This window comes from Prionailurus bengalensis, chromosome B4 (genome assembly GCF_016509475.1).
Source record: "Prionailurus bengalensis isolate Pbe53 chromosome B4, Fcat_Pben_1.1_paternal_pri, whole genome shotgun sequence".
In the NCBI taxonomy this organism is placed as follows: domain Eukaryota; kingdom Metazoa; phylum Chordata; class Mammalia; order Carnivora; family Felidae; genus Prionailurus; species Prionailurus bengalensis.
The window spans coordinates 249,627-270,817 of NC_057358.1; the positions used below are offsets into that span (position 1 = coordinate 249,627).

Below are 21,191 nucleotides of genomic sequence, written 5' to 3' on the forward strand. Positions count from 1 at the left end.
TACTTCCAGATTTGTATGTCATTAATACTCATGAGATCCAAGGAAGTCATTTAGAAATGTTTTTCAGAGCTTTCCAAATTATATTAATAAAGGCCAGTAGACCCACAGCATAGAGTGAAACTTTGTGATATCTGACCATTCAGCATTTTGTTGTATCAAGGCTTTTTGAGTTTTTAAAGAAATACTGCATGTTCTCATAGACTGCTTCATCATCTGCTTGCTCTAGAGAAGTATACACGAATGGTTACATTCCATTCATACTTGATCATGATGGTTATTTCCTTTATTCTCACATCGTGAGAACTGTATTTCTTGAGCAGAATTTCACCATTTATTCGGCTAAGTTTGGTATTTGGTAGCTCCCTTTGTAATAAAGACAACTTAATTTCTTATGAGTTAAACTTTTAACTCATAAGGTGCTCAGTAAAGATAGAAAGGTCTTATGAAAGTATTGAATGTAGTACGATAGGGCAGGTATCCCTGAGTTATGGATCATTTGCAGATGTATCAAATACATGTTTTGATATCGTGACAGTTAATACTGTTTATTTCATGCTTCCTGCTTTCTTCACGGCTCCTGGCACAAAGCCGTGACTCTGCCCTATTATTTGACAGGTATGTTTGATCTGACACTAAATAACTTGGTTACAAGTGTAGAAGCTGACTTAAAAGTGCCTAGCAATGACATTCTGTATGAAAGTACTCTTTATTCACCTCTCAGATCTGGACTAGGGTCTCATTCTTCTTTCTTGATTACTGCCATTGAAAATCCATGTGCTTGTAGGACACTGTCACTTGGAACCCTTCTGCCGTTCAGATGCACCTGTAGGCAGGAGCTCAGGTCTTGGCTGCTTCAGTCTGAGTGCTTCCTTCTCAGAGAGTCCAGATGCTCCTGCTGAAAAGCAGGACCTCGTGCTGCTTTTTAAAGTAGGCTTAGGTGAAAAGATAGAATTCTTTAGTTTTTGCTTTTTCTCATGTATTTAATGTTTTAACACTTTCAAAGGAGCATAATTAGGGGCGCCTGGGTGGCTCAGTCGGTTAAGTGTCCAATTCTTGATTTTGGCTCAGGTCATGATCCCATGGTTTGTGGGATTGACCCCCACATTGGGCTCTGTGCCTATAGTGTGGAGTCTGGGAGCTTCCTCTCTTCCTCTCTTCCTCTCAACTCTCACTCTCACTCTCTGCCTCTCCCCACTCCTCAAAATAAATAAATAAACTTTTGGGAAAAGAAGCATAATTAATGGAAATACACATTTTGTGGTTTCTTGAAGAGATCACAAGTTATCTTGGGGATGCATGGATTTAGTGTTAATTTATAGAGGGGCAACATAGACACATTTTCCCCATAATCTTTTGCTTCTCCAGATTCAAAGTGGCTAGTCTAAAAGCAGATGTGGTTTGTGTACTTCTCAAAACATGGCTAAAGTCACATCTTTTAGGTAAGACACAGGAGTTATGCACCTGCGTTTATGTCTTCTCCTTCAGAAATCACACCATTATACAGCCATGGCAACAAAGGGTTCTCTTGCTTTGTTCTTGAAAAAATATTAAGGGAAGCCTGCTGAATTCAACAGCTTGACTGTCCCAGCCCATTTCACAAATACAAGTATTGAAGTAAGAATTTTTTTAAAGACTAGATCTTTGCATTTTTGTTGTTATAGTTGTCATAAATTAATCAGTCCTATGTTTTAAGTTCCCTAAATGCAAAATTTCATGCCCCTTGGATACTGTGATTTTTTTAAGTGAAATATATTTTATTATATTTATGCTGACTGTGTGCAGAACTACAGTTTCTTTCTTCCAAAGGTCCATTACCTGTCTCAGATACAGAAATATACATAGTCACTGGGGCACCTAGGTGGCTCGGTCAGTTGAGCATCTGCATCTTGATTTTGGCTCTGGTCATGATCCCAGGGTCTTGGGACTGAGGCCTGCATTGGGCTCCATGGTGAGCATGGGGCCTGCTTAAGATTCTCCCTCTCTCCATCTCTCTGCCCCACTTTCCTGCTTGCACACATTCTCTCTCTCTCAAATTAAACAAAAAAATTAAAAAAATAAATATATACATAGTCACTTATTTACTAAGTATTAAATATCTGTGATTATTAATCAACTAGAAACCAATTATAATGTGGTTCTATGTGTATTCAAAGTGTAACATACTTAGAAAGTCTTGAATTGGTAAAGAATTTCCATATTCAGTGGAATATTTTGGGTCATGCTCTCCTATATTCTTTAAAGCTTTGATTGACTGATTGGTTTTGTGTGTGTGTGATTCCTTTTTTCCCCTCCTAAATTCTATTTCACTAAGCAATGTACACTGTTGTAATAGTTTTACTTTTGAAAAATAATATTTAAAATACTGGAAATATTTAATCACCAAATTCTTAGCTCTCAATGATATTTATTAACAATTTAATAACAGAATTTGTTTATTAACAGAATTAAGGCTACAATTGTGGAGATTTACTTTTGTATTCTCTCTATGTTAGGATACCACAGACACATATTTGATGATAAAGTAAGGTTTATCTGTTCATTATGTATAAAGAGGGAATTACTTTAAAAGTTAGAGTCTCTCTTGAGTGTGGTGAAGGGTGGATTACAGTGTGGGAGGCCTAGTTATAGACACAGCTCTCCCACTGAGCCCTCTTGTTGCTGTGTTGTCTCAAAGTCAAGTTGGCAGTATTTCTGGCTCCATCTAGCTTACAGAAACATGTCAGCTGTCACAAGGAACTTGAAGTCCTGGAGGAAACTCGCACATGTATTACTACAAACGTCACACCATTTTGTGACTGTCCTCAAGTCCTGTTTGTGCACTGTAGTAAACAGATTGTCTTCATCAGCAGCGGGCACCCACTGAGCATAGTAACTCATTCAATCCTTATAAAAACCCCATAAACTAGGCAGTATTACTTTGTTCATTCCCAGGTAGAAAATGATGCAAAGAGAAGCTAGGTATTCTGCCCCAGATCATACAGCCCGTGAATGCTGGAGCCAGGATTTGAGCCGGTGTGGTGGCCCCAGAGTCTTACCCAAATGCTGTTAATGGTGACAGATGTAGGTCAGCAGTCTGCTTCTCTATAGATGGTGGAGTGTTTTCTCCTGGTTCGGAAGACAGCCCGTGTGGCTCTCAGTCTGTGGTCAAGTATTGTATTTACTGCGTTCACATTCATCACTCCTGACTTGAAAAAACAAAAAAAAAAACAACTTGAACCAGTTTCAGATCAAAAGGACATATATTCATGGTCTTGTGCAAAGTTTTAATGGCACCGAATTTGTTAGTAAAATGTTTTTCTAACATCACTATAGGTTTCCTGGCACATGAATTCTCTTTGAATTTTCTCTTTGTTCATTTGTAGCTTTTGTGTTAGTGTCAAAGTTTCCTCTCCAACAAGTAACTACCCTTGAGTTTGTGTGCTACTGTCTTTTCATTGATGATTAGACATTCATAGATTATCAGTTATAACATTTAAAAAGTAATGTAAGTTGTATAGCAAATAATAGTTTGTGTACAAAAATCCCTTTAGCTCTGTTTATTGCCTGATGTTGAGCAAAGTTATAGTAGAGAGACCAAGATTATTTTGTTTTTATTTTGAAAGGCCTACAGTATGCAGCCTTTCTCCAGGACAGCAGCCCCAAACAAGGTGAACTGATTTTGCACTATGTTATTTTACTTTAATTCTGCTTTTTTTTTTTTTTTGGCATTACATTTCTATCTTTTTTTTTTAAGGCTTAGTTTACTCTTGTTAGAATTATTCTTTAAAATCATACTATCTTTACACCGCTTCTAGTTTTGGTTTTATGCTAGTAGGTTTGCATTTTTAAAACTTTCTTGAAGTACTGGAATGTCATTTCACATACTACACTGTTGTTCAGGCTCTATCTAGAGTAGTTGCTGACATCTAGTGAAATCCAGCGAATATACACGCTTAGCTTTTTGGCACACTGTGAGCATTGGTCACAAGTCCTATATTGATGGATTTTGTTTACTAAAAGACAAACTGTAGGCAATTCTGCCTGTAACAAACATGCTTACATTATTTATATCCATAACAGTGTTTCCTGGATTCAGAATCTTTTGAACTTGACTTTTTGCATGTTTTGTATGTTCTGAACAGCTATTGCAGTTAAAAGAATGAACAGCGCATACATGCTCTTGTATGAATATGTGTCCCCATGTGTCTCCCCTGCATTTGGGTTACACTTTCGTTCCTATAACGGTTGTGAGAAACTAGGCCGAGTGCAAACTCCATTGAAGAGAGATGCATTGCCATCTTCACGTCCTGGCTGGACGGGAGAGGGTAGGCTTAGAAAGAAGCAGGAGGTTCTGGAGAGACCTGAGCTGTGCGCCAGCCGTAAGCTCTCTTGCTCTCTTGCTCTCTGGTCTTGGGGATCTGAGAATTACAGGAAGATGAATTAGTGTAAAAACAATACAAGTGATGAGAGATGGTGGTTTCTTTTGTTTATGATGAGTCACATAAAAGCCACCAAAATCCTTCCAGGTGTTTCTGAACAGCCGTGAAGAAAATATTCTGAAGGACTTTGTTTCAAACTGGAAAAGAGTTCTGTTAATTAAAAATAGAACAACGTATGTTTTCCCTACTGAAACCTAATTTATCAACAGTTCATGAGACAAAAATTACAGTAGCTGAAGTACAGCTTCCCACATGAGCCGTGCGAGGTGGGCACCCCAGTGACCACGGTTACAGCCAAGCACCACACACGTGCTGTGTCCCAGTTGGTGAGCTAGATTCCTTCTGCCATATTTTATGTCAGATCAGTATCCTCAGATTTTTTTTGGTAGTCTGACTGAAATTACTCCACCAGAGTAATTTTGCAGAGTATGTATATCCGCAGCAAATCACCAGAAATGGTCATGCTTTTTTCTTTATTACTTTGGTCGATAAAGACCAAACTTTTAATAAAAAGCAAACCAAAAATTTATATTTTTGCAGAATATACCATAGCCATGAGGATGGGTAGAAAGTGTAGGAAGATGTGAATTTTAGAACATTAGTGACTCTCTTCTCTTTTGAAGGAGCGGGTAGTAGGCTTCTCATAAGGAAGGTCAGGCAGCAATGCGTTTGGACCACAGGTACCAGAGGAGCTGCGCTTCCTAGACAAGTTGTTGGAGTTGTTGCGGATGTGAGAGAAAATGAGGAAGCTGCCCAGCCTCAGAAGCAGACTGTAGACAGTGGTTTATGACAGAAAACTGATGGCAGAGCTGAAGCCTGGAATTTCAGGATCCCTGTTGAAAGTGGCCTTGATTATGCAAAGTGTAGTTTCGAGCCTTGTCCATTTAGTTACTGCATCTACAAGAGAAGGTTGGGAGTTAATCCATCACTCCTAACACAGGTATTTTTTGATAAAAGCTGAGAGTGAAATATGAAAAATGAATTAATGAATTCTAAACTAAGACAACTTGTAACATCTTCCTGTTTATATTTAAATGCCGTTGGCTGTACAGACACGGAGCTAACAGAAAATGTTGAAGACCACCTGTGCACCTGTAGTTATGTTCTTTTCCTTCCAGGGATAGTCCCAATGAGAAAATAAACCGACTTCCTTTTTTGTTTTTTTTTTATGGTAATGTCCTTTGGAGAATGTGATTAAACCTTTAGTTTCACATTTTCAATTTATTTTTCCAAATTCAACAGACCCTGAAAATTTGACAACTGTCAGAACATGGACATTCTGATTAATGTTATTTTCAATAAAGCATCCAATACCATGGATGAGAAGATAAGAATAGTGAGCATCACCATTTATTACTATTCTCTCTGTTCCCACAGTGTGCTAAGTACTTACTATATTTTTTTTAAAAACGCAGAACAAAACAGAGGTTTGTTTATTTGAAATATTAAGCTATAGGTGTTGGTGTGGGCTATTCAGTTTACTGGAGAAATTATTCCATAGATTATATTAAAAGATGAAAGATAATGTTAGAATGGGGATTGGCTTTGGACTTACTTCATTTTGGGCTGGTTTTACTGTCAGATCACTTTAAGATATTCTGAATATTAATACTGTTTAGGAAAGACATTCAAAATTTAAAGAAGCAAATTTCTAGGTATTTTTTCCCTCTTGTTTTAACACAGTTAATGTCTAAAATTGTTTTTAATGCCTAACTTGTGATGGACTTTAGTTTCAATTTTGTTCTTAGTCATTGCAGATATTGACAAAATGTCATACGAAATTATTTTGTATTTTTTGTAGGACTGGGAAACAGAAAATCATGACTGGTATTGTTTTGAATGCCATTTGCCTGGAGAGGTGTTGATATGTGACCTGTGTTTTCGTGTGTATCATTCCAAGTGTTTGTCTGATGAGTACAGGCTTAGAGACAGCAGTAGTCACTGGCAGTGCCCAGTTTGCAGGGTGAGTACCAATGAGCTTTCATGTCCTGGTCAGAGGGTTGGAATTCATTAATGAGAGCTGCACAAAGATACCCCAGGTGGTGTGCCAGGTGAAGGGATAAAGTACTGGAGGGTGGGGGGTGTCTACTGGAATGACGGTAAATGAACACAGCACTCGATGCATATCACAGAACACTGACACATTGAGAGTATGGATTTTAGAAAGTTTTAATCACATAAAAATACACTTTCTTCTCTTGCATTACACTTGCCCCTGGACTGTGTGACTCCTTTAATGCATAGTCTTTGGAAAGCAAGAACCAGTCTCCTATCCCAAGTTGGGTTCAGTCAGTGCTCTCTACTGCTCAGAAAACACAGCTAGCAAAAGGCACATTGTTGGAAACATTTTGTATCTACTTCCCATTTTATATCCATGTAATGTCGCCCTTATTTTTTGTCATATCATGGGTTAGTTTATTCCTTGCTTATATTTTATTTGGAGGGTGGAGGGATGGGACAGTTGTATATAAAGCATTCTAATTATTTAAAGCAAAATGAAATAGTCTGGTAGGTAAAATAGGTACTTTCCACAATTATTTTTGTTCCTATTATTTCCCCAGTGAAAAGTATACCTGGCTGTGCTTGTTGGTTGTAGAATGTGTGTGTGTGTGTGTGTGTGTGTGTGTGTGTGTGTGTGTGTACGTACACATGATGTGTACATTGCATATGGCATTGATGGTGATTCGTAAGGAATGATTTTATTGTAACTTCTGTTTTGTGTTTATAGTTATTATGATATGTATTCGGAACCATGCAAATTGCCCAGATTACTCATGGGCTCAGTTTCTGAATATATTTTACATTACTTGAGTAAGTTAAATATTTGTTTATATTTTTTAAAAAGTTGTGGCTTCATAATTTTTCCCTTCTTTAATACCCTAATTTCCTGCCAGTATGATGAGCTTCTAATCTTCTTTTAGTCACTCTGGCTTTGTATTATCTTAGTATATTTCATCTCACCAGCACTACTGTATGTACTGGGTGTTTTACCTCAGTATACTTTTTCTCCCACTGCTACTACACGTCATCAGTATATTACCTTCCTTTACTTTATCTCAGCAGCATACTTTCTTTACTCAGTGTATTACCTCAGTGTAGTATATCTCACCATTGCTTTACATACTCAGTGTATTACCTCAGTATGCTTCAGCTCATAGCGTTGCTGTGCCTACTCAGCGTATTACCTCAGCGTAGTGTATCTCCCAGCACTACTCTACATACTCGGCATATTGCCTCAGTGTACTTCATCCCACAGCGGTTCTGTACTCCTCCATATGCACCTCAGTGTACTTCGTCTCACAGTACCACTGTACTGGATACTCTCCGTATAGTGCCTCAACAGAGTTCTCCTCACCAGCACTACTATACATACTCAGGGTATTACCTCAGGATACTTCATCCCACAGCACTACTGTACCTACTCAGTGTATTACCTCAGTGTTACAGCTTCACCTCACAGCGCTGTCATACCTGGTCAGTGTATTACCTCAGTATACATCATCTCACTAGCGGTACTGGATGTATTTCACCTTGATATACTTCATCTCACAGTACCACTGTACATACTCAGGCAGACAAGAGACCATTAGGGTAGCATTACAAATACAGTGTGGAATAATGACTCATAATCAAATGCCTAAATGCTAGATCAGTGATAAATCCCTGAATCTGCCTAGATGAGTATCAAGCCTTAAGTTGTGGACTTCCTCTTAGATGTCTGCAATAATTTGTGACGTCTCCATGAAATTAGTTTCATTGGTGGTGTGGGAACTGCATTAATACCCATATTTTTGTGGATTTGGATTGTGCATTTTAAAAGCAAATACATATCTTCTGTTTTCTGATAATAATTGACACTTGAGGTTAAGATATTAATGAGACCTTAAGAACAAAAGCAGTAAGGTAGTAAAAATAGAAAAGGAGGGGTCCCTGGTCAGATAGGGACTCTGAGACTTAGGAAATGCAATTCTGGACACCATGGTGTCTTTACAGCCATAGCTTTTTAATATTTAGTTCTTATTTTCATAGTAAAGACTTCAAAACCGTTGGGATTTTTGAGGATGGGTTAAGCTTTATTGTAGATATTTTATATTCCTAAATGGAATGCAGCAATTATACCTTTGAAGAAAATGTCTAATACTACTTTTGTAGGAACCCACTGTCAAGTTGTCAGATTCCATTTTCTATGTGTTTGCTCTGCTTTTACTGATTAGATGATTTGTTGTTGTTGTTAATTTCAGAGTTACTGGATAACAGAAATACGATAGCCACAGTGCACCCTATTCTGTTTTTCTTTTCTAGCCCTTGGTTTTCCTTTTGTCTTGTTAGTCTGGACGTCCTCACGTTGTGAGGCAGCTCCACTTGCTGTGGTGATGCGGTGTCTGTCGGTAAACGCTCATGACTCACACGCTGCTTTCCTAGACGGGGAGCCGCTCTGATGAGGCTCAGAAAGCCTGTGTCTGGGTCGGGGTGGTGAGCTTTATTCTGAGCTTGAAAATTTCTGAAGAAATGGTTACTACTGTGTAGGATCTGTTCTGTTCTTTTAATTATTATGCTCAAGAAGCAGATAGGTGCTAACAATTTCTTTCCTGGGAGAAGGGACCATAATAACCTTGAAATTCTAATGGGATTTTAAATCTCTCTAAGGTAAAGCTTCTGGTTGTTGTTTTTTGTTTTTTTCATTAAGTGTCAAAACTTCCAGTTTACTTGAAGCCATTTTTGTGATCTAATATGAAAGTAACTGAGCGGACTTAAATGTTCTTGCACTTAATGAACAGAGAGTCTGTGCCCTGGGACCCAAGAACATAGTTCCAGATCAGAATTTTGATCTCCAATCTCTTACTCAATGTTTGGAAAGAATATAGATTAAGTAGATATACTAATGAGGAATTTTGAAGATAAGATGCCCAGAGCCAAATTTTAGTGCAGGTGGAAGTAGTAAATGGAAGCTCCGTTCATTACCTAAAAATGAATATTTCTAAACAGTGATCAGAAGACTTTTGTTTCTACGTAATCTCTATCCCTTGCAGCACTGAAAATGTCACTGAGAATTGGCTCTCTGTTGCCCAGCGGTTAGCTGTTTCCAGATTTGCTTCAGTTCAAACAACTTTATCTCATGTATCTGACTATTTACAAATATTTTAAGAAAGTGAAAAAAAGTTTTCTGAATTTAAAATAATTTTATTAACGTTAATAATAAATCTCAAGAATATCACAACCCTGAGGCTATTTCTTTGGAATGTCTGCATTTCTGAAAGTAATTAAACCGTACAGACACAGTAGATTATTCTTGAAAAGTAGCCTATGAATGTCATGTTAGCATTTTGATTTGGAAAAAATACTAGTAACATACTGTTTTACACTCTTATAGAGAACTCTCATTAATTTTAAAAAGGGGGACTTTAAAATTATTTCTTTTATAGTTTGCTGTGAAAAATTCAGGTAATTTAGCAGAGGATAAAAAAATAACACTTCCAGCAATGCTATCACATAGTAGGTGAATGTTCTCACAGACCTCTCCCGCGTGTGTGTGAACATGCGCATGTGCACGTGCCTGTCCATTTGTGTCTGTGTCACTTCACGTGCATGCCTGAATGTAGCCGGATCGTGTCTGTTCGGCAGTAGTATCTCAGGCTCCTCCCCTAGCAGGGTGCACTGTGACGTACTCACACAGTGCTCTGATGGCGTTCACCTGTGTCACCTGCTCTGTCCTGACCGGCAGCGCCTTTCCAGTCACAGGACACGCACTGCTGTGTCCAGAGCTGGGCCGCACTCATGCTGTTGTTACATTCCAGTGTATTTGAATTTTATATTCCTGAAATAGCCACGAAGTTTTCAGGAAAAGATGAGAAAACCATAACTTTTAAGTGAAAGTAGCTTTTAAGGTTTTATTTGCCTGAAAGATCCATCTTTAAAACACAGTACGGGCCATTGTATTTTTTTTTTTTTTTAAAAAGACACACTTAACTTACACATATTTATGTAATTACATCTGGCCACCTTCACAGGATAAATGTATTGAAGTGAAATTCATAAATGTAAAGGGTGAGCACATTGTGTGATAAAAATCACCAAATTGCCCTTCAGAAGATTATACCCGTTTAGACCACCATGAAAGTATTTTCCGATGCTTTTTGTTACCAATTTGATAGCATACAAATGGATGTCTCATTTCAAAGTTGCTTCATTTTTTTATAGTTTCCACATTACAAATTCACTTTATGCTTTAATGCTTTGGTTACCGAAGGCAGGCCTGTGCATGTGCACGAGCCTCTGTGCATACGTGTGTGTGTGAACACACGTGTGCGCGTGTGCATGCATACCTGGTGTGCATGTGTGTATGTGCGTGGGTGTGTGTGGGCATGTGTGCATGTGCATGTATGTGTTACCAGGGGCTTCTGTGCGCTTCTGTGTTGTATGCTCACATGTGTGCATGTACACGTGTCTGATGCATGTGTGGCTGTGTGCAGATGTGTGTGTGTGTGCACCGCATGCTTTCTGGCCTCCACGCCTGCTGGTGAGCATCATGATACTGTTTGAGTGATGATTGCATGAACTTTTTTTTAATATGCGGGCAAAGTAACGCGCTCTAGGACCACTCCTTAGGTTGGCACATGCTGCCTGGTAGACCTTTCTGTGGGGTGGAATGTTCTCTCCTTGCAGTTCTGCGGGAGCACCGGCCACGTGTGTTTAGTGAGCATTTGAGCCCTAGATTTCAATTTGGCAGAGACCTGGCAGGGATTTCACAGGCCTACTAAACGTGAACCAGGACTGAAACGCCACTAGGGGGACACCTGCAGTTCCGACGGTGGGCACCAGCTTGTCAGTGCCCACTTGGTTGTGGGTGAGCTCCGCTGGGGACATTTGCACTGTGACTTCTGTTTGTTGAGGGAGCTAAAGAGAAAATCCTGATGAAAGCTGCTTCCTGAAACTGGAGATAGAAATTTACTTCCGAATCTGTTTTTCTTTCCTTTGGGGTCATGGGCAGGACAATTTTCTTAAATTCCCAAGATAGGGAGACGACTTCTGTAAAGTTCAGAAGGAGTTAGAACAAAATGCTAAAGAAAATACTTTGAAAACATGCATTCATTTCCTGGACGTCTCTGCCAAGGAACGGTAACTGTCCTTTCTGGCCAGTCTTACTTAATGTGGGAAATTCAATATTTTCACTGTGAATGAAGGTGAGTCAGGTTTTCAACCATATTAACGAGTCTGGAATGGAGATTTGATTTTTATTTTTTTTTTCAACGTTTATTTTATTTTTGGGACAGAGAGAGACAGAGCATGAACGGGCGAGGGGCAGAGAGAGAGGGAGACACAGAATCGGAAACAGGCTCCAGGCTCCGAGCCATCAGCCCAGAGCCTGACGCGGGGCTTGAACTCACAGACCGCGAGATCGTGACCTGGCTGAAGTCGGACACCTAACCGACTGCGCCACCCAGGCGCCCCTGGAGATTTGATTTTTAAATAGAAGCAGAAGTTTTTGTTTTTGCTTATTTGTCTTATGGTAGACAGTCAAAAGTATTATTAAAAAATGCAAAATGAACATTAATCAAATATTCTGTGCTGTTTTTCAAGACAGCTGGATCATATCATTTTTATACTAACAAAAATAGGAAATTTCTTTTAAAAAGATCTTTGTCTGAACCAAGTCCTCTCTGAAGCTCGTTTGCTATTCATTAACAGGCCTGACTAGGAAACGGTGATGGGAAAGCCTAGGGATTTTTAAAATTGGATATAGCCTCTGAAACTGTAAAATCTCATGTATTGTTTATCTAATCTCTTTATAAAACCGCCTGGACCCAAACAAGAAAAAACCACACATACTTTGTACATTGCCTTCCCATGATGAATTTAACAACATTATGGTCAGAAAGGCTTGGATATGAGTGTAAAACGTCTTGTGGTATGTTCTTCCTGATGTATTTATTTATTTATATTTATTTATCCATTTATTTATTTGTAATTCATTTTGAGAGAGAGAGAAAAAGGCAGTGCGTGGGGGAGGAGCAGAGAGAGAATCCCAAGCAGGCTCCACGCTTTCAGTGCAGAGCCGGACACAGGGCTTGATCCCATGAACTGTGAGATCATGACCTGAGCTGAAGTCAACAGTCAGATGCTCAGCCGACTGAGGCAGCCAGGCGCCCCTCCTAATCTTTTATTTTTAACTCTGAGCGATTAAGAGATAATGAGCTAGTTCCTACATCAGGATGGTTACAACTTAATCTAGACAGCGTTTCCAGTATTGATGAACTTAAAATAACTTACAAAGTGTGCATAATCTCCTTATGTTGTCAAGCGCCCCAGGTTGGGGGGCGAGGAGGAAGGAGGAGGGAGGGGCAGGGAGTATTCCTGACCGCTTCGTCAAGCAGAGAACAAAAAGCTACTTGTTCCCTGACCCGACAACAGAGAAACGAAACTTCTTTGCAAAGGAGAACAGAGAGTTGTATCCCACTGAGGAATACACGCTGCCTCTGTGTTTTGAATCTCCTTCTTCTTCAGTGTTGTGTACAAGGGGAAGGACCAGGTAGATGCAAAACCTATGTTCCATGCCACAAAATGTTCCTGAATGTTCCTTCCCTGTTCTCCAACCTTGGTGACCCAGAACTCAAAGGTACCCCCACAAGTGCATGGAATATTGAACCATAAAATCCCTGACATGCATGGCACCCCCTCTCTGTGGCTAATATTTTAGCGGTTTCTTTGTGAATATGTGGATGTTTTTACCATAGTGGTCAGCTTTGTGGCAGGTAGGATTAATTTGAGACTGTGCTTTAATAGACTGGCGGCTACAAAGTTGATTGTATCATCTGAACTTAAAGCCAAAACTCCTAGACCTCAATCAGACAGGAAGGAGTTGACTTTGTAAAAAATGGTAAATACAGATACAGCTGGAGTCGGGATGAGCTAGTCTGGAAACACTGTGCATTAGTGACTCTGGACCCACCTCCCAGTGACGGAGAGGCTTGTGAGCAGAGAGCTGTCCGTCCGTGTGCTCCAAAAATCCACCTCGACCTGTTCATAGTTGGAATTACCCTCCAGGTTCTGTTACCTGTGGGTGAGAAGGCATACTCATGGCAGCTTAAGGGAGGTTTTTAAACTTAAATTGAAATTTGTTTAACCTAAGTTAAAAAGCTCTCCAGGAGGGCCAGTGCACATGGCTGCGGGATTTAGGGTAGAGTCGCGGGGACCACGCAGCTGAATGCGGGCACCCCAGCTGCAGGAGCAGGCCAGCCGCGCTCTCTGCTGTTCTCACTGATGACAGCCATGGCGATCTGCCCTCTGGTCTTGCAGAAGAGAGTTAATTTCAGTCTGTTTCTGCCAGGGGTGAAAAGGACTGAACACAGGTATATTTTTAGAAAGTCATCCTAGTAACTGATTGTCGCTGAGGGGCTACTGGGGCCCCCTCTGGTATGAATGGAGAAAGGGCCGCACTTTGAGCCACTTCCGTGGCCGCTTCCAAGCCTGGCACTGCTGCTGTGGAAGTTTCAGATGCTGGGGTTTCTTGTAAATGATGATTCTTTTGTATTCCGTGATAACAAATGGTTGTGGAGAATAGCAGAGCCTCTGATTTCCATAACAAGATAGGCAGTTTATGTGCAGATAAGATTCGATGTGATTCTTTTCTGTTCTGTGATTACAGACAGTTATTGAGGAGAGCTTGGAACCTCTTGATTCCTCAAATAATGCAGATAGTTTATAGAAACAATAGAGGCCACTTGCACCCAATTACCTGGTGCTTGTTTAGAACACAGCCTCGGGCCAAGGACTTTTCAGCACGTGCCCTAGATGTCTGTGAGCTCACTAACTTTTAAGGGAGTCTGGTGGTTGGAGGCCAATGGCACTATTTAGGTGACATCTGACAATAATATGGTTTATTCACCAGAAGTAAACAGAATGGTTTATAGTGGCCAGAGTATGCCGACACAGCTTGGTTGTGAATAATCGTTTCACATTTAGAAGGATTTTGTATGGTTGAATTCCACTACATAGAATATTTTTCCCGGTAAGCAATGAAGTTACTAATGACTACCAGCAGTTCAGTCCCACTAGCATTTATTGAGCACTGACTGTATGCCACATACTGCACAAAGCCCTGGCCCAAGACCAGGCTCAGCTGGAGCACTGTGGACCCTGCTTTCACAGAACAGAGTCTAGTCTGGGGTTGGTAAACCCGCAGCCCGTGGGGCAAACCAGGCCTGCCAGACTGTGTCCTATTCATGAGTTCAGAATGGGGTTTCCATTTTTAAATGGTTGAAGAAAAGACCACTAGTCTAGCCCTGTAACAGGAAAGATGTGCTGGGTATTAGGGTTCCCCGGGAAAGTGAGATACTCTTGACCTGTTTAGTCACAGACTGGGGGACTTGGATTTGGTGAGCTCAAGCAGCACACATTCATGATCTAAGGGAAGGCCTCCTGGATCTCTGCATGCTTTTTTCGTTTGGGTACTTGGTGGACTGGAGATGCCGTTTCCACACGTTCATTTTCTGCTGGAACATGTGCTGCATCTGAAAAGCTGGGTCTCTGAGATCAGTCTTGAGGGTTCGTTCATGTGATGGCCCTTGGGCACTGTTGTCTGTAATTAACTGTGGATGAGCCTTGACCTGGTCTAAGGTTGCTCGTACCTTTTTCCAGCCAGAACCACCATCAGGCCCAGAGTGTAGCTGAATTACTTGATTCCTGTTTTCCCTAGGCCATCCGCCTGGCCTTACCCAACTTGCTGTGACCCAGCAAGTGTTTGTGCTGGTGGTAAGAATCCCTTACTCAAGAAGACGTTTAAGATTTTCTGTTATTTCTCCCCAGAAAGGAAGGCAGCCCCTTGGTAATCTGTCATGTGTTTAAGAGCGTCTTTAGTGGGCATCTCACACGTTTGAATCAGCTTCAGCCGTGTGATTATTCTGTTTTGAAAACGGTTGCAACAACTTTGGCCATGTAATGCAGAGGCTCTCCTGTTTGTAGATATTGACAGAATGATCCCTGTATGGTACCAGTGATGTGAACAGTCCCCAGAACTTTCTGGGCTTTATCTGAGCTGCATACTGTTGGAGAGAGGCCTTTCCTGAGGAGTCCTGAGGTCGGCAAGTAGAGAATACGTACAGTTCTTTATGCCCGAGAAAGGATTGGATCTGAAGTAATCTGCAGATATTTAAAGCATGATTTTTGTTTTTCTGACCTTGTTGTTAGAGCTGTCTGCTTAGTTATGTTACAGACAGAATAGCATTTACCTTAGAAGCTCTTCCTTTAATTTCTGTCAAAGTGGCTTTCTCTCAAGCCCACTGTCTTGTTTTGCTGACAGACTTAGTTGAGACAGCACTGAGGATGTCACACAGGCAGCTCACAACTCCAAGAAATCCCCGCAGGTCTTACGGTGCAGCCCTCAAACAGAGGCTACAATGCTCAATTCCTCTCTTTTTTTTTTTTTTAAACATTTATTTATTTTTGAGAGAGAGAGAGAGAGAGAGAGAGAGACAGAGCATGAACGGGGGAGGGGCAGAGAGAGAGGGAGACACAGAATCCGAAGCAGGCTCCAGGCTCTGAGCCATCAGCCCAGAGCCCGACGTGGGGCTCGAACTCGCGGACCGCGAGATCGTGACCTGAGCCGAAGTTGGACGCTTAACCGACTGAGCCACCCAGGCGCCCCACCATTCCTCTCTTTTGTGAAATACGAAGAGGGAAATGTCTGAAAGCCCACAAGTTTAGCAAGTGTGGAAGCATCTTATGACAAACGTTTTGTCTCCAGGAATTGCAGGGAGAGGCCGTGTCTGTCCAGGGCCCTCTCTTGTTGGTGTGGGCTCCCTCAGAGGGCCCCACCCACGGACGGGCCTGTGGGTCTGGGGAACAGGTGCCTGCAAGCCCCTGGGACTGCCTGGGGGCAGCGGCTCACATACGCCCAGAGCGCTCGTGTTACAGTCTGTGCCCTGCTTTTTCAGGAGAACCCATGTTTATCACCAAAAAAGATACTTGATTTATTTTCGAGGGCTCTAAAGAACCAAAAGGGGTTAGGTTGTGACTAACAGTGAAGTACTTCATATAGCTTGATGTCGAGATCACCACCAGGAAAAACCATGTTCCTGTGCAAATGTGGGCTACCCAGCAGCCCTGGAGAGAGAGGGCGGCCATGCCGTGGTCGCTGCAGTGACAGACTCTGTCCCCAGAATCCCCTCTGCACAGCCGCCCCAGGCCGAGCTGGTGGTATGCGCACGCAGACCTAGAGAGCAGAGTATCCCCAGCCTGCTTCGTGGAGGGAAGGTCTGGAACAATACTTAGCATTGACATTATGTTTCATTACATGAAGTGCTGTGTATTTCCCTTAATGACCTGTCATCTATTAAAAGAACCATAACCCCTCAGATAGTATTCCAGGACCTGATGTAGGTTGCTATTTCATTGGAGTTTACACAAATTTATGATTGCATGATCAGACTGATATTTGGGAGCAGCAGTTTTAGCAGCGCATCCACATATTTTGGAGTTCACATGATCGAGTCTGTAGCTAGAAGCTTTCGTTTTTGTTCTCTTTTGAGAGAATATGGCTTTCCCGAGAGGTGAGGAAAAAAGCAGCCTTCTTGGCCTCTTACCCTTTGTTTTTCCCATATTTGACGTCCGCCAGGCTGTTCATTTAGCGTAGAAAGTAGCGCATGGAAGGACGTCCGAAAGCAGGAAGAGCTGACCGTAACTTCCCGTCCCCAGAGAGCTCCCTGCACACTCGTCCCGTGTGGGGTGCAGGTGCCGCACCGCACCCTCCTCAGCGGCGCCGGCTGACGGGAGGGTGGTTCTCACGTGCTGGCGTGGGTCTTGTCAAAAGTGACGGCCCACCAGCTCCTCCCCCACAAAGACTCTCAGCCTGGAGCCCAGGAAGTGTCCTTGTGCAGCAGCAGCAGCGGTCGCCACCACACGTCACCACTCCTGCGGGATCAGCGAATGAGCGGACAAACCGGTGTAGAGCCCGGGGACCTTCCCCTGGGACGTCCCCAGTCCCGTGCTCAGCGGCGAGGCCCCACTCTGGGCACGGACGGGGCCGATGCTCTGTAACTGGCATGACTTAGAAGCTGTGTGCACAGCATGTGCCAGATGAGCACAAGAGAAGCAGCGACTGCCCGCACCAGAGTCCAGGTGACCAGTGGAGAGGGGGCCACCTGAGACACGAAGTGCGGGAAACCACAGCTCCAGAGAAGAAAGGGCCCGTTTTCTGTCGAGACGGGTTAGGGTCGTGTGTGTGGATAATCCGTTCCCTGGAGCCCCAGCGAGGCGCTGGTAGTTTGCAGTTAGCTGAGAAATGTTGGCTGCTTCGTCCGGTCCGTTAGCACATCAGGATGACCTCTGGCACACGCCGTTCTTTGGGCCTAATGATGTCACTGGGTAGAGGGCCGTCACCTGGTGTCCGAAGGGGGGTGCGCGGTTGTGAAACACCGGCCCGGGCCTAGTGGGCGAGGCGGCATGGCCGCCTCCGTGGGGCTGGGGGTCTGCCCCGAGGCCTCAGTCTCGACAGAGGAAGTGTGTCCTAGCTGACATTTATTTTCTGAGACGTAAATTGAAGAACCTAATTAGTTTTCAGGTCAGACTCCTAGAAACTGAAGTTATTACTGAACAGACCCTGACACGTTAAAAGATAAGTAGGTATGCCTGCCTGCACTGCACTCACTCATAGGGGACGCGGATTTTTAATAACCTTTTAGACAAAGAGTAACGTTGTGCTGAAATTCACCATTCGATATTACTAATAATGCTCCCTGAAGGGTTTCAGCTGACTTTTTTCTTTTGTAAAATAAGTGATTCCGCGTTATGTCACGATCAGTATTATGTCATTTGTTTTATCTGAAAATAGTGGAAGTTTTCAGTTTTAAAATACTGAGGAAAAAGTGCATAGTTGTCTAAGGTATTATGTCCAGTGCGACATAATATTTTCCATTTCCTTCTCACGTAAAGCAGTGTTTTTACCGTGCGCATTTCAAAGGTTTCTCTGTATCAGATGTGCTGGAAATAGTGCGTGTTGTGTACAGTCCTTGCACACCGTACAAAATCACGTTTTACACCTGGCCTTTTCTGTTGTTAACAGAGCATCAAGAAGAAACACACAAACAAACAGGAGATGAGCACGTACTTGCGGTTCATCGTGTCCCGCATGAAGGAGAGGGTGAGTCCTGCACAGTCTCCGGGCCGCCCTGCCAGGCTCCCTCCCTTCATGCCTTGCAACTTAGCGCGTGACAAGTCAAGATGCACAGAGCAGGATGGGGGTGGAGAACACCGCCGCCATACTTCCTTTGTGCGTGATGGCTCCGCAAGAGGCTTTTATTTTTTGGTCTTGTCTTTGTTTTCACGGGCATTTCTTTAGCTGCATTAGATTAGACGTGCACTTTTCTTTTCCTGCTGATACATCTCTGTTGTTTCATCTTTTATTTTTCAAAATCTTTAAGGAAGGTCCAGTTGATCTACAATATTATTATTAGTTTTGGGTGTACCGCACAGGGATTTGATATTTATGTGCATAACTCCATGCTCACCAGTAATTATAGCCACCACCTGTCACCATGCAAAGTTACTACAATATGACCAGCTATATTCGCCATGCTGCACTTGTCATCCCTGAGACTGACCTGTTTTAAAAGTGGAAATTTGTACTTCTTCATCCCCTTCACCTGTTCTGCCCATCCCCCTCCTCCTTCCCTCTCTCAACCATCAGTTTCTTGGTTGTATTTAAGAGTCTGTTTCTGTTTTTTGTTTGTTTTGCTTTTCAGATCCCATGTACAAGTGAAGCCATGTGGTATCTGTCTTTGTCTGACTTCACTCACCATAATACTTTCTAGCTCCATCCGTATTACTGCAGTTATTGCCCAGCAATATTGTGATACTTAGTGTCTAAAGTAAAGTGGTGTTTTCCAAAATAACTGTTCTTTCTATCAAAACCCAAAAAATGCCACATTGAACTATATATAGTGCATGTACATTTTTCCAGTTAATTCTGAAGTGTTTAGAAATTGTGTCACCCGTCTCTCAATGACCTTTCAGGCTATAGACCTCAATAAGAAGGGGAAGGACAACAAACACCCAATGTATCGGAGGCTGGTGCACTCAGCGGTGGACGTCCCCACCATACAGGAGGTAAAGCCAGGCCCTCTGTCCGGTTTCTGATACACCCGTAGCTCCCACATGACTCACAACTCCCAGCTGAGCATGATTCTGTTGCCAGTCCCCCTAGGGTGTGTGCCTGCTCGTCCTCTACTTAGAGCCTAAAAGGTGTAGCCCCTACAGGGGCATTGCTGCTACTGAGATGCCTTGTGCTTTTACTGTGCGTGCAGATCAGGTGTCCCGTTCGAAAAGGCCTGGTGTTAAGGCAGCTGTAGATTCTGGATACTTGCTGATCCCAGGAGAGGCGTGTAGAGCCTGGTCAACTGAATATTTCAGATTCGAGGACTCCTATCTGCACGTGGTTTCCTAGCACTAGCAGGTACTCAGGAGTTTTTCTCAAGGGAACATTGGAGTCTAGGACCAGAGTCCTGGGAAACAGCAGAGTGAACTTGAACAACACAAAGATTATGTAACCAGAAAACAATTTTCTCAGAGTTCTTGATTTTACCTTTTGTAGCTGAGTATTGTAATGGGTTTGTTAACATGTAATTACAAATTGCAGTAAAATCCAGTAGAACATTTTAACGCATTTCCCAGTTAGGGCCGCTGAATTACTAATTCTGTACTTTATGCATCCTTTTGAATTTCAGATCTCGTGGTTGGCCACAGTAGCTTATAGGGAGACCATAGGAATAATTTTAAGTTATTTTACAAGTTTCTTAGTCCCCTTGGCAGCTGAGAAAGACTGCAGGTGATTACCTCAGTAGGAAATGAGGGTAAATGAAGGGTGTTCCCTCTAAAGAGGCTGGCAGAGTCTGAAATAAAAACAAGTAGTTTTCATTTCACCTCCTGCCCCAGTTCCTGTCCTCAAGCAAAGCCTCTTCTCCTAAACCCCAAGGTCTCTACGGGACAGTCCTTCCTGCCCCTGCTTCTGCTCCTTCCAAGCTTCCCTTAGTCTGATCCCGGCGGATCCGTAGAGAACACCAGCTGGACTGATGGTGTCTTAGCTTTGTACGTAGCAGGTGCTGTTCGTGAACAGAAAGCACTGTAAGGAAAATACAGAGGAAAGCATGATTTTTATCCCATCAGGAGCTTACAGTTCAACCCAAAATACAGGCCGTGATGGTGCAAATCTCAAAAATCACGAAGATGCTTTGGGAAACCTGGGTTCAGTTTCTCCATCTGGGTGTAGATCAGGTCACCGGGGGAGCTCTAGACGTTGCCAGTGCCTGGGAGGACCGAGCCCGGGATGGTCAGAAATTCACAGTGGGACTCAGTATCTGTAACTAAGCCTGTGACCCTTGATGCCAGAAGGGAGGCAGGTTCCTCCAGCAGGGGATATCTTGCAAGCCTTCTTGAAGAAAGCACCACTGAGGTGGGCCTTGGAGGATTTCAGCAGAAAGACAGGATCTTAGTTGTTATTTAGAGGCCTTAGTATTCTAAGTCCTTTCCAAGCTGATTTCCTAAAGTGCTACCAGGATAAGAAAATGCCTCCTTGCTACTTCTAAATAACTCGTTATACCCTTCTTCCAAAAACTTTGTCTGCCTGCAAAAAACCCTCAAATTCCCTCCATAATCCATCACGTACACGTGTCTAGCACAGCAGAAAGCCTTGCCTTGACCTGGTGTGTAGAGGAACAACTCGGACTTTGTGGGAAAGCGTCACGTAGGCCAATGGTTGTTGCTTTCAGTCTCTGTAAGACTGTG

At 42.5% G+C, this 21,191-nt stretch overlaps 1 protein-coding gene across 23 annotated transcripts in view; it reads left to right on the top strand.

Annotated features, from left to right (window-relative positions):
- ZMYND11 (zinc finger MYND-type containing 11) overlaps positions 1 to 21,191 on the top strand; it is a 134,457-nt gene that overhangs the window by 89,699 nt on the left and 23,567 nt on the right. For 11 of the 23 annotated variants that reach the window (XM_043563233.1, XM_043563232.1, XM_043563225.1 and 8 more), the window contains exons 4-6: positions 6,220 to 6,381; positions 18,475 to 18,552; positions 19,425 to 19,517. In XM_043563233.1, coding sequence (XP_043419168.1) covers positions 6,220 to 6,381; positions 18,475 to 18,552; positions 19,425 to 19,517 — 333 coding nt within the window. Of the gene's footprint in view, positions 1 to 3,602; positions 3,648 to 5,660; positions 5,755 to 6,219; positions 6,382 to 18,474; positions 18,553 to 19,424; positions 19,518 to 21,191 lie in introns of those variants that run through there. The other 12 variants (XM_043563244.1, XM_043563242.1, XM_043563241.1 and 9 more) reach the window with 4 other exon arrangements.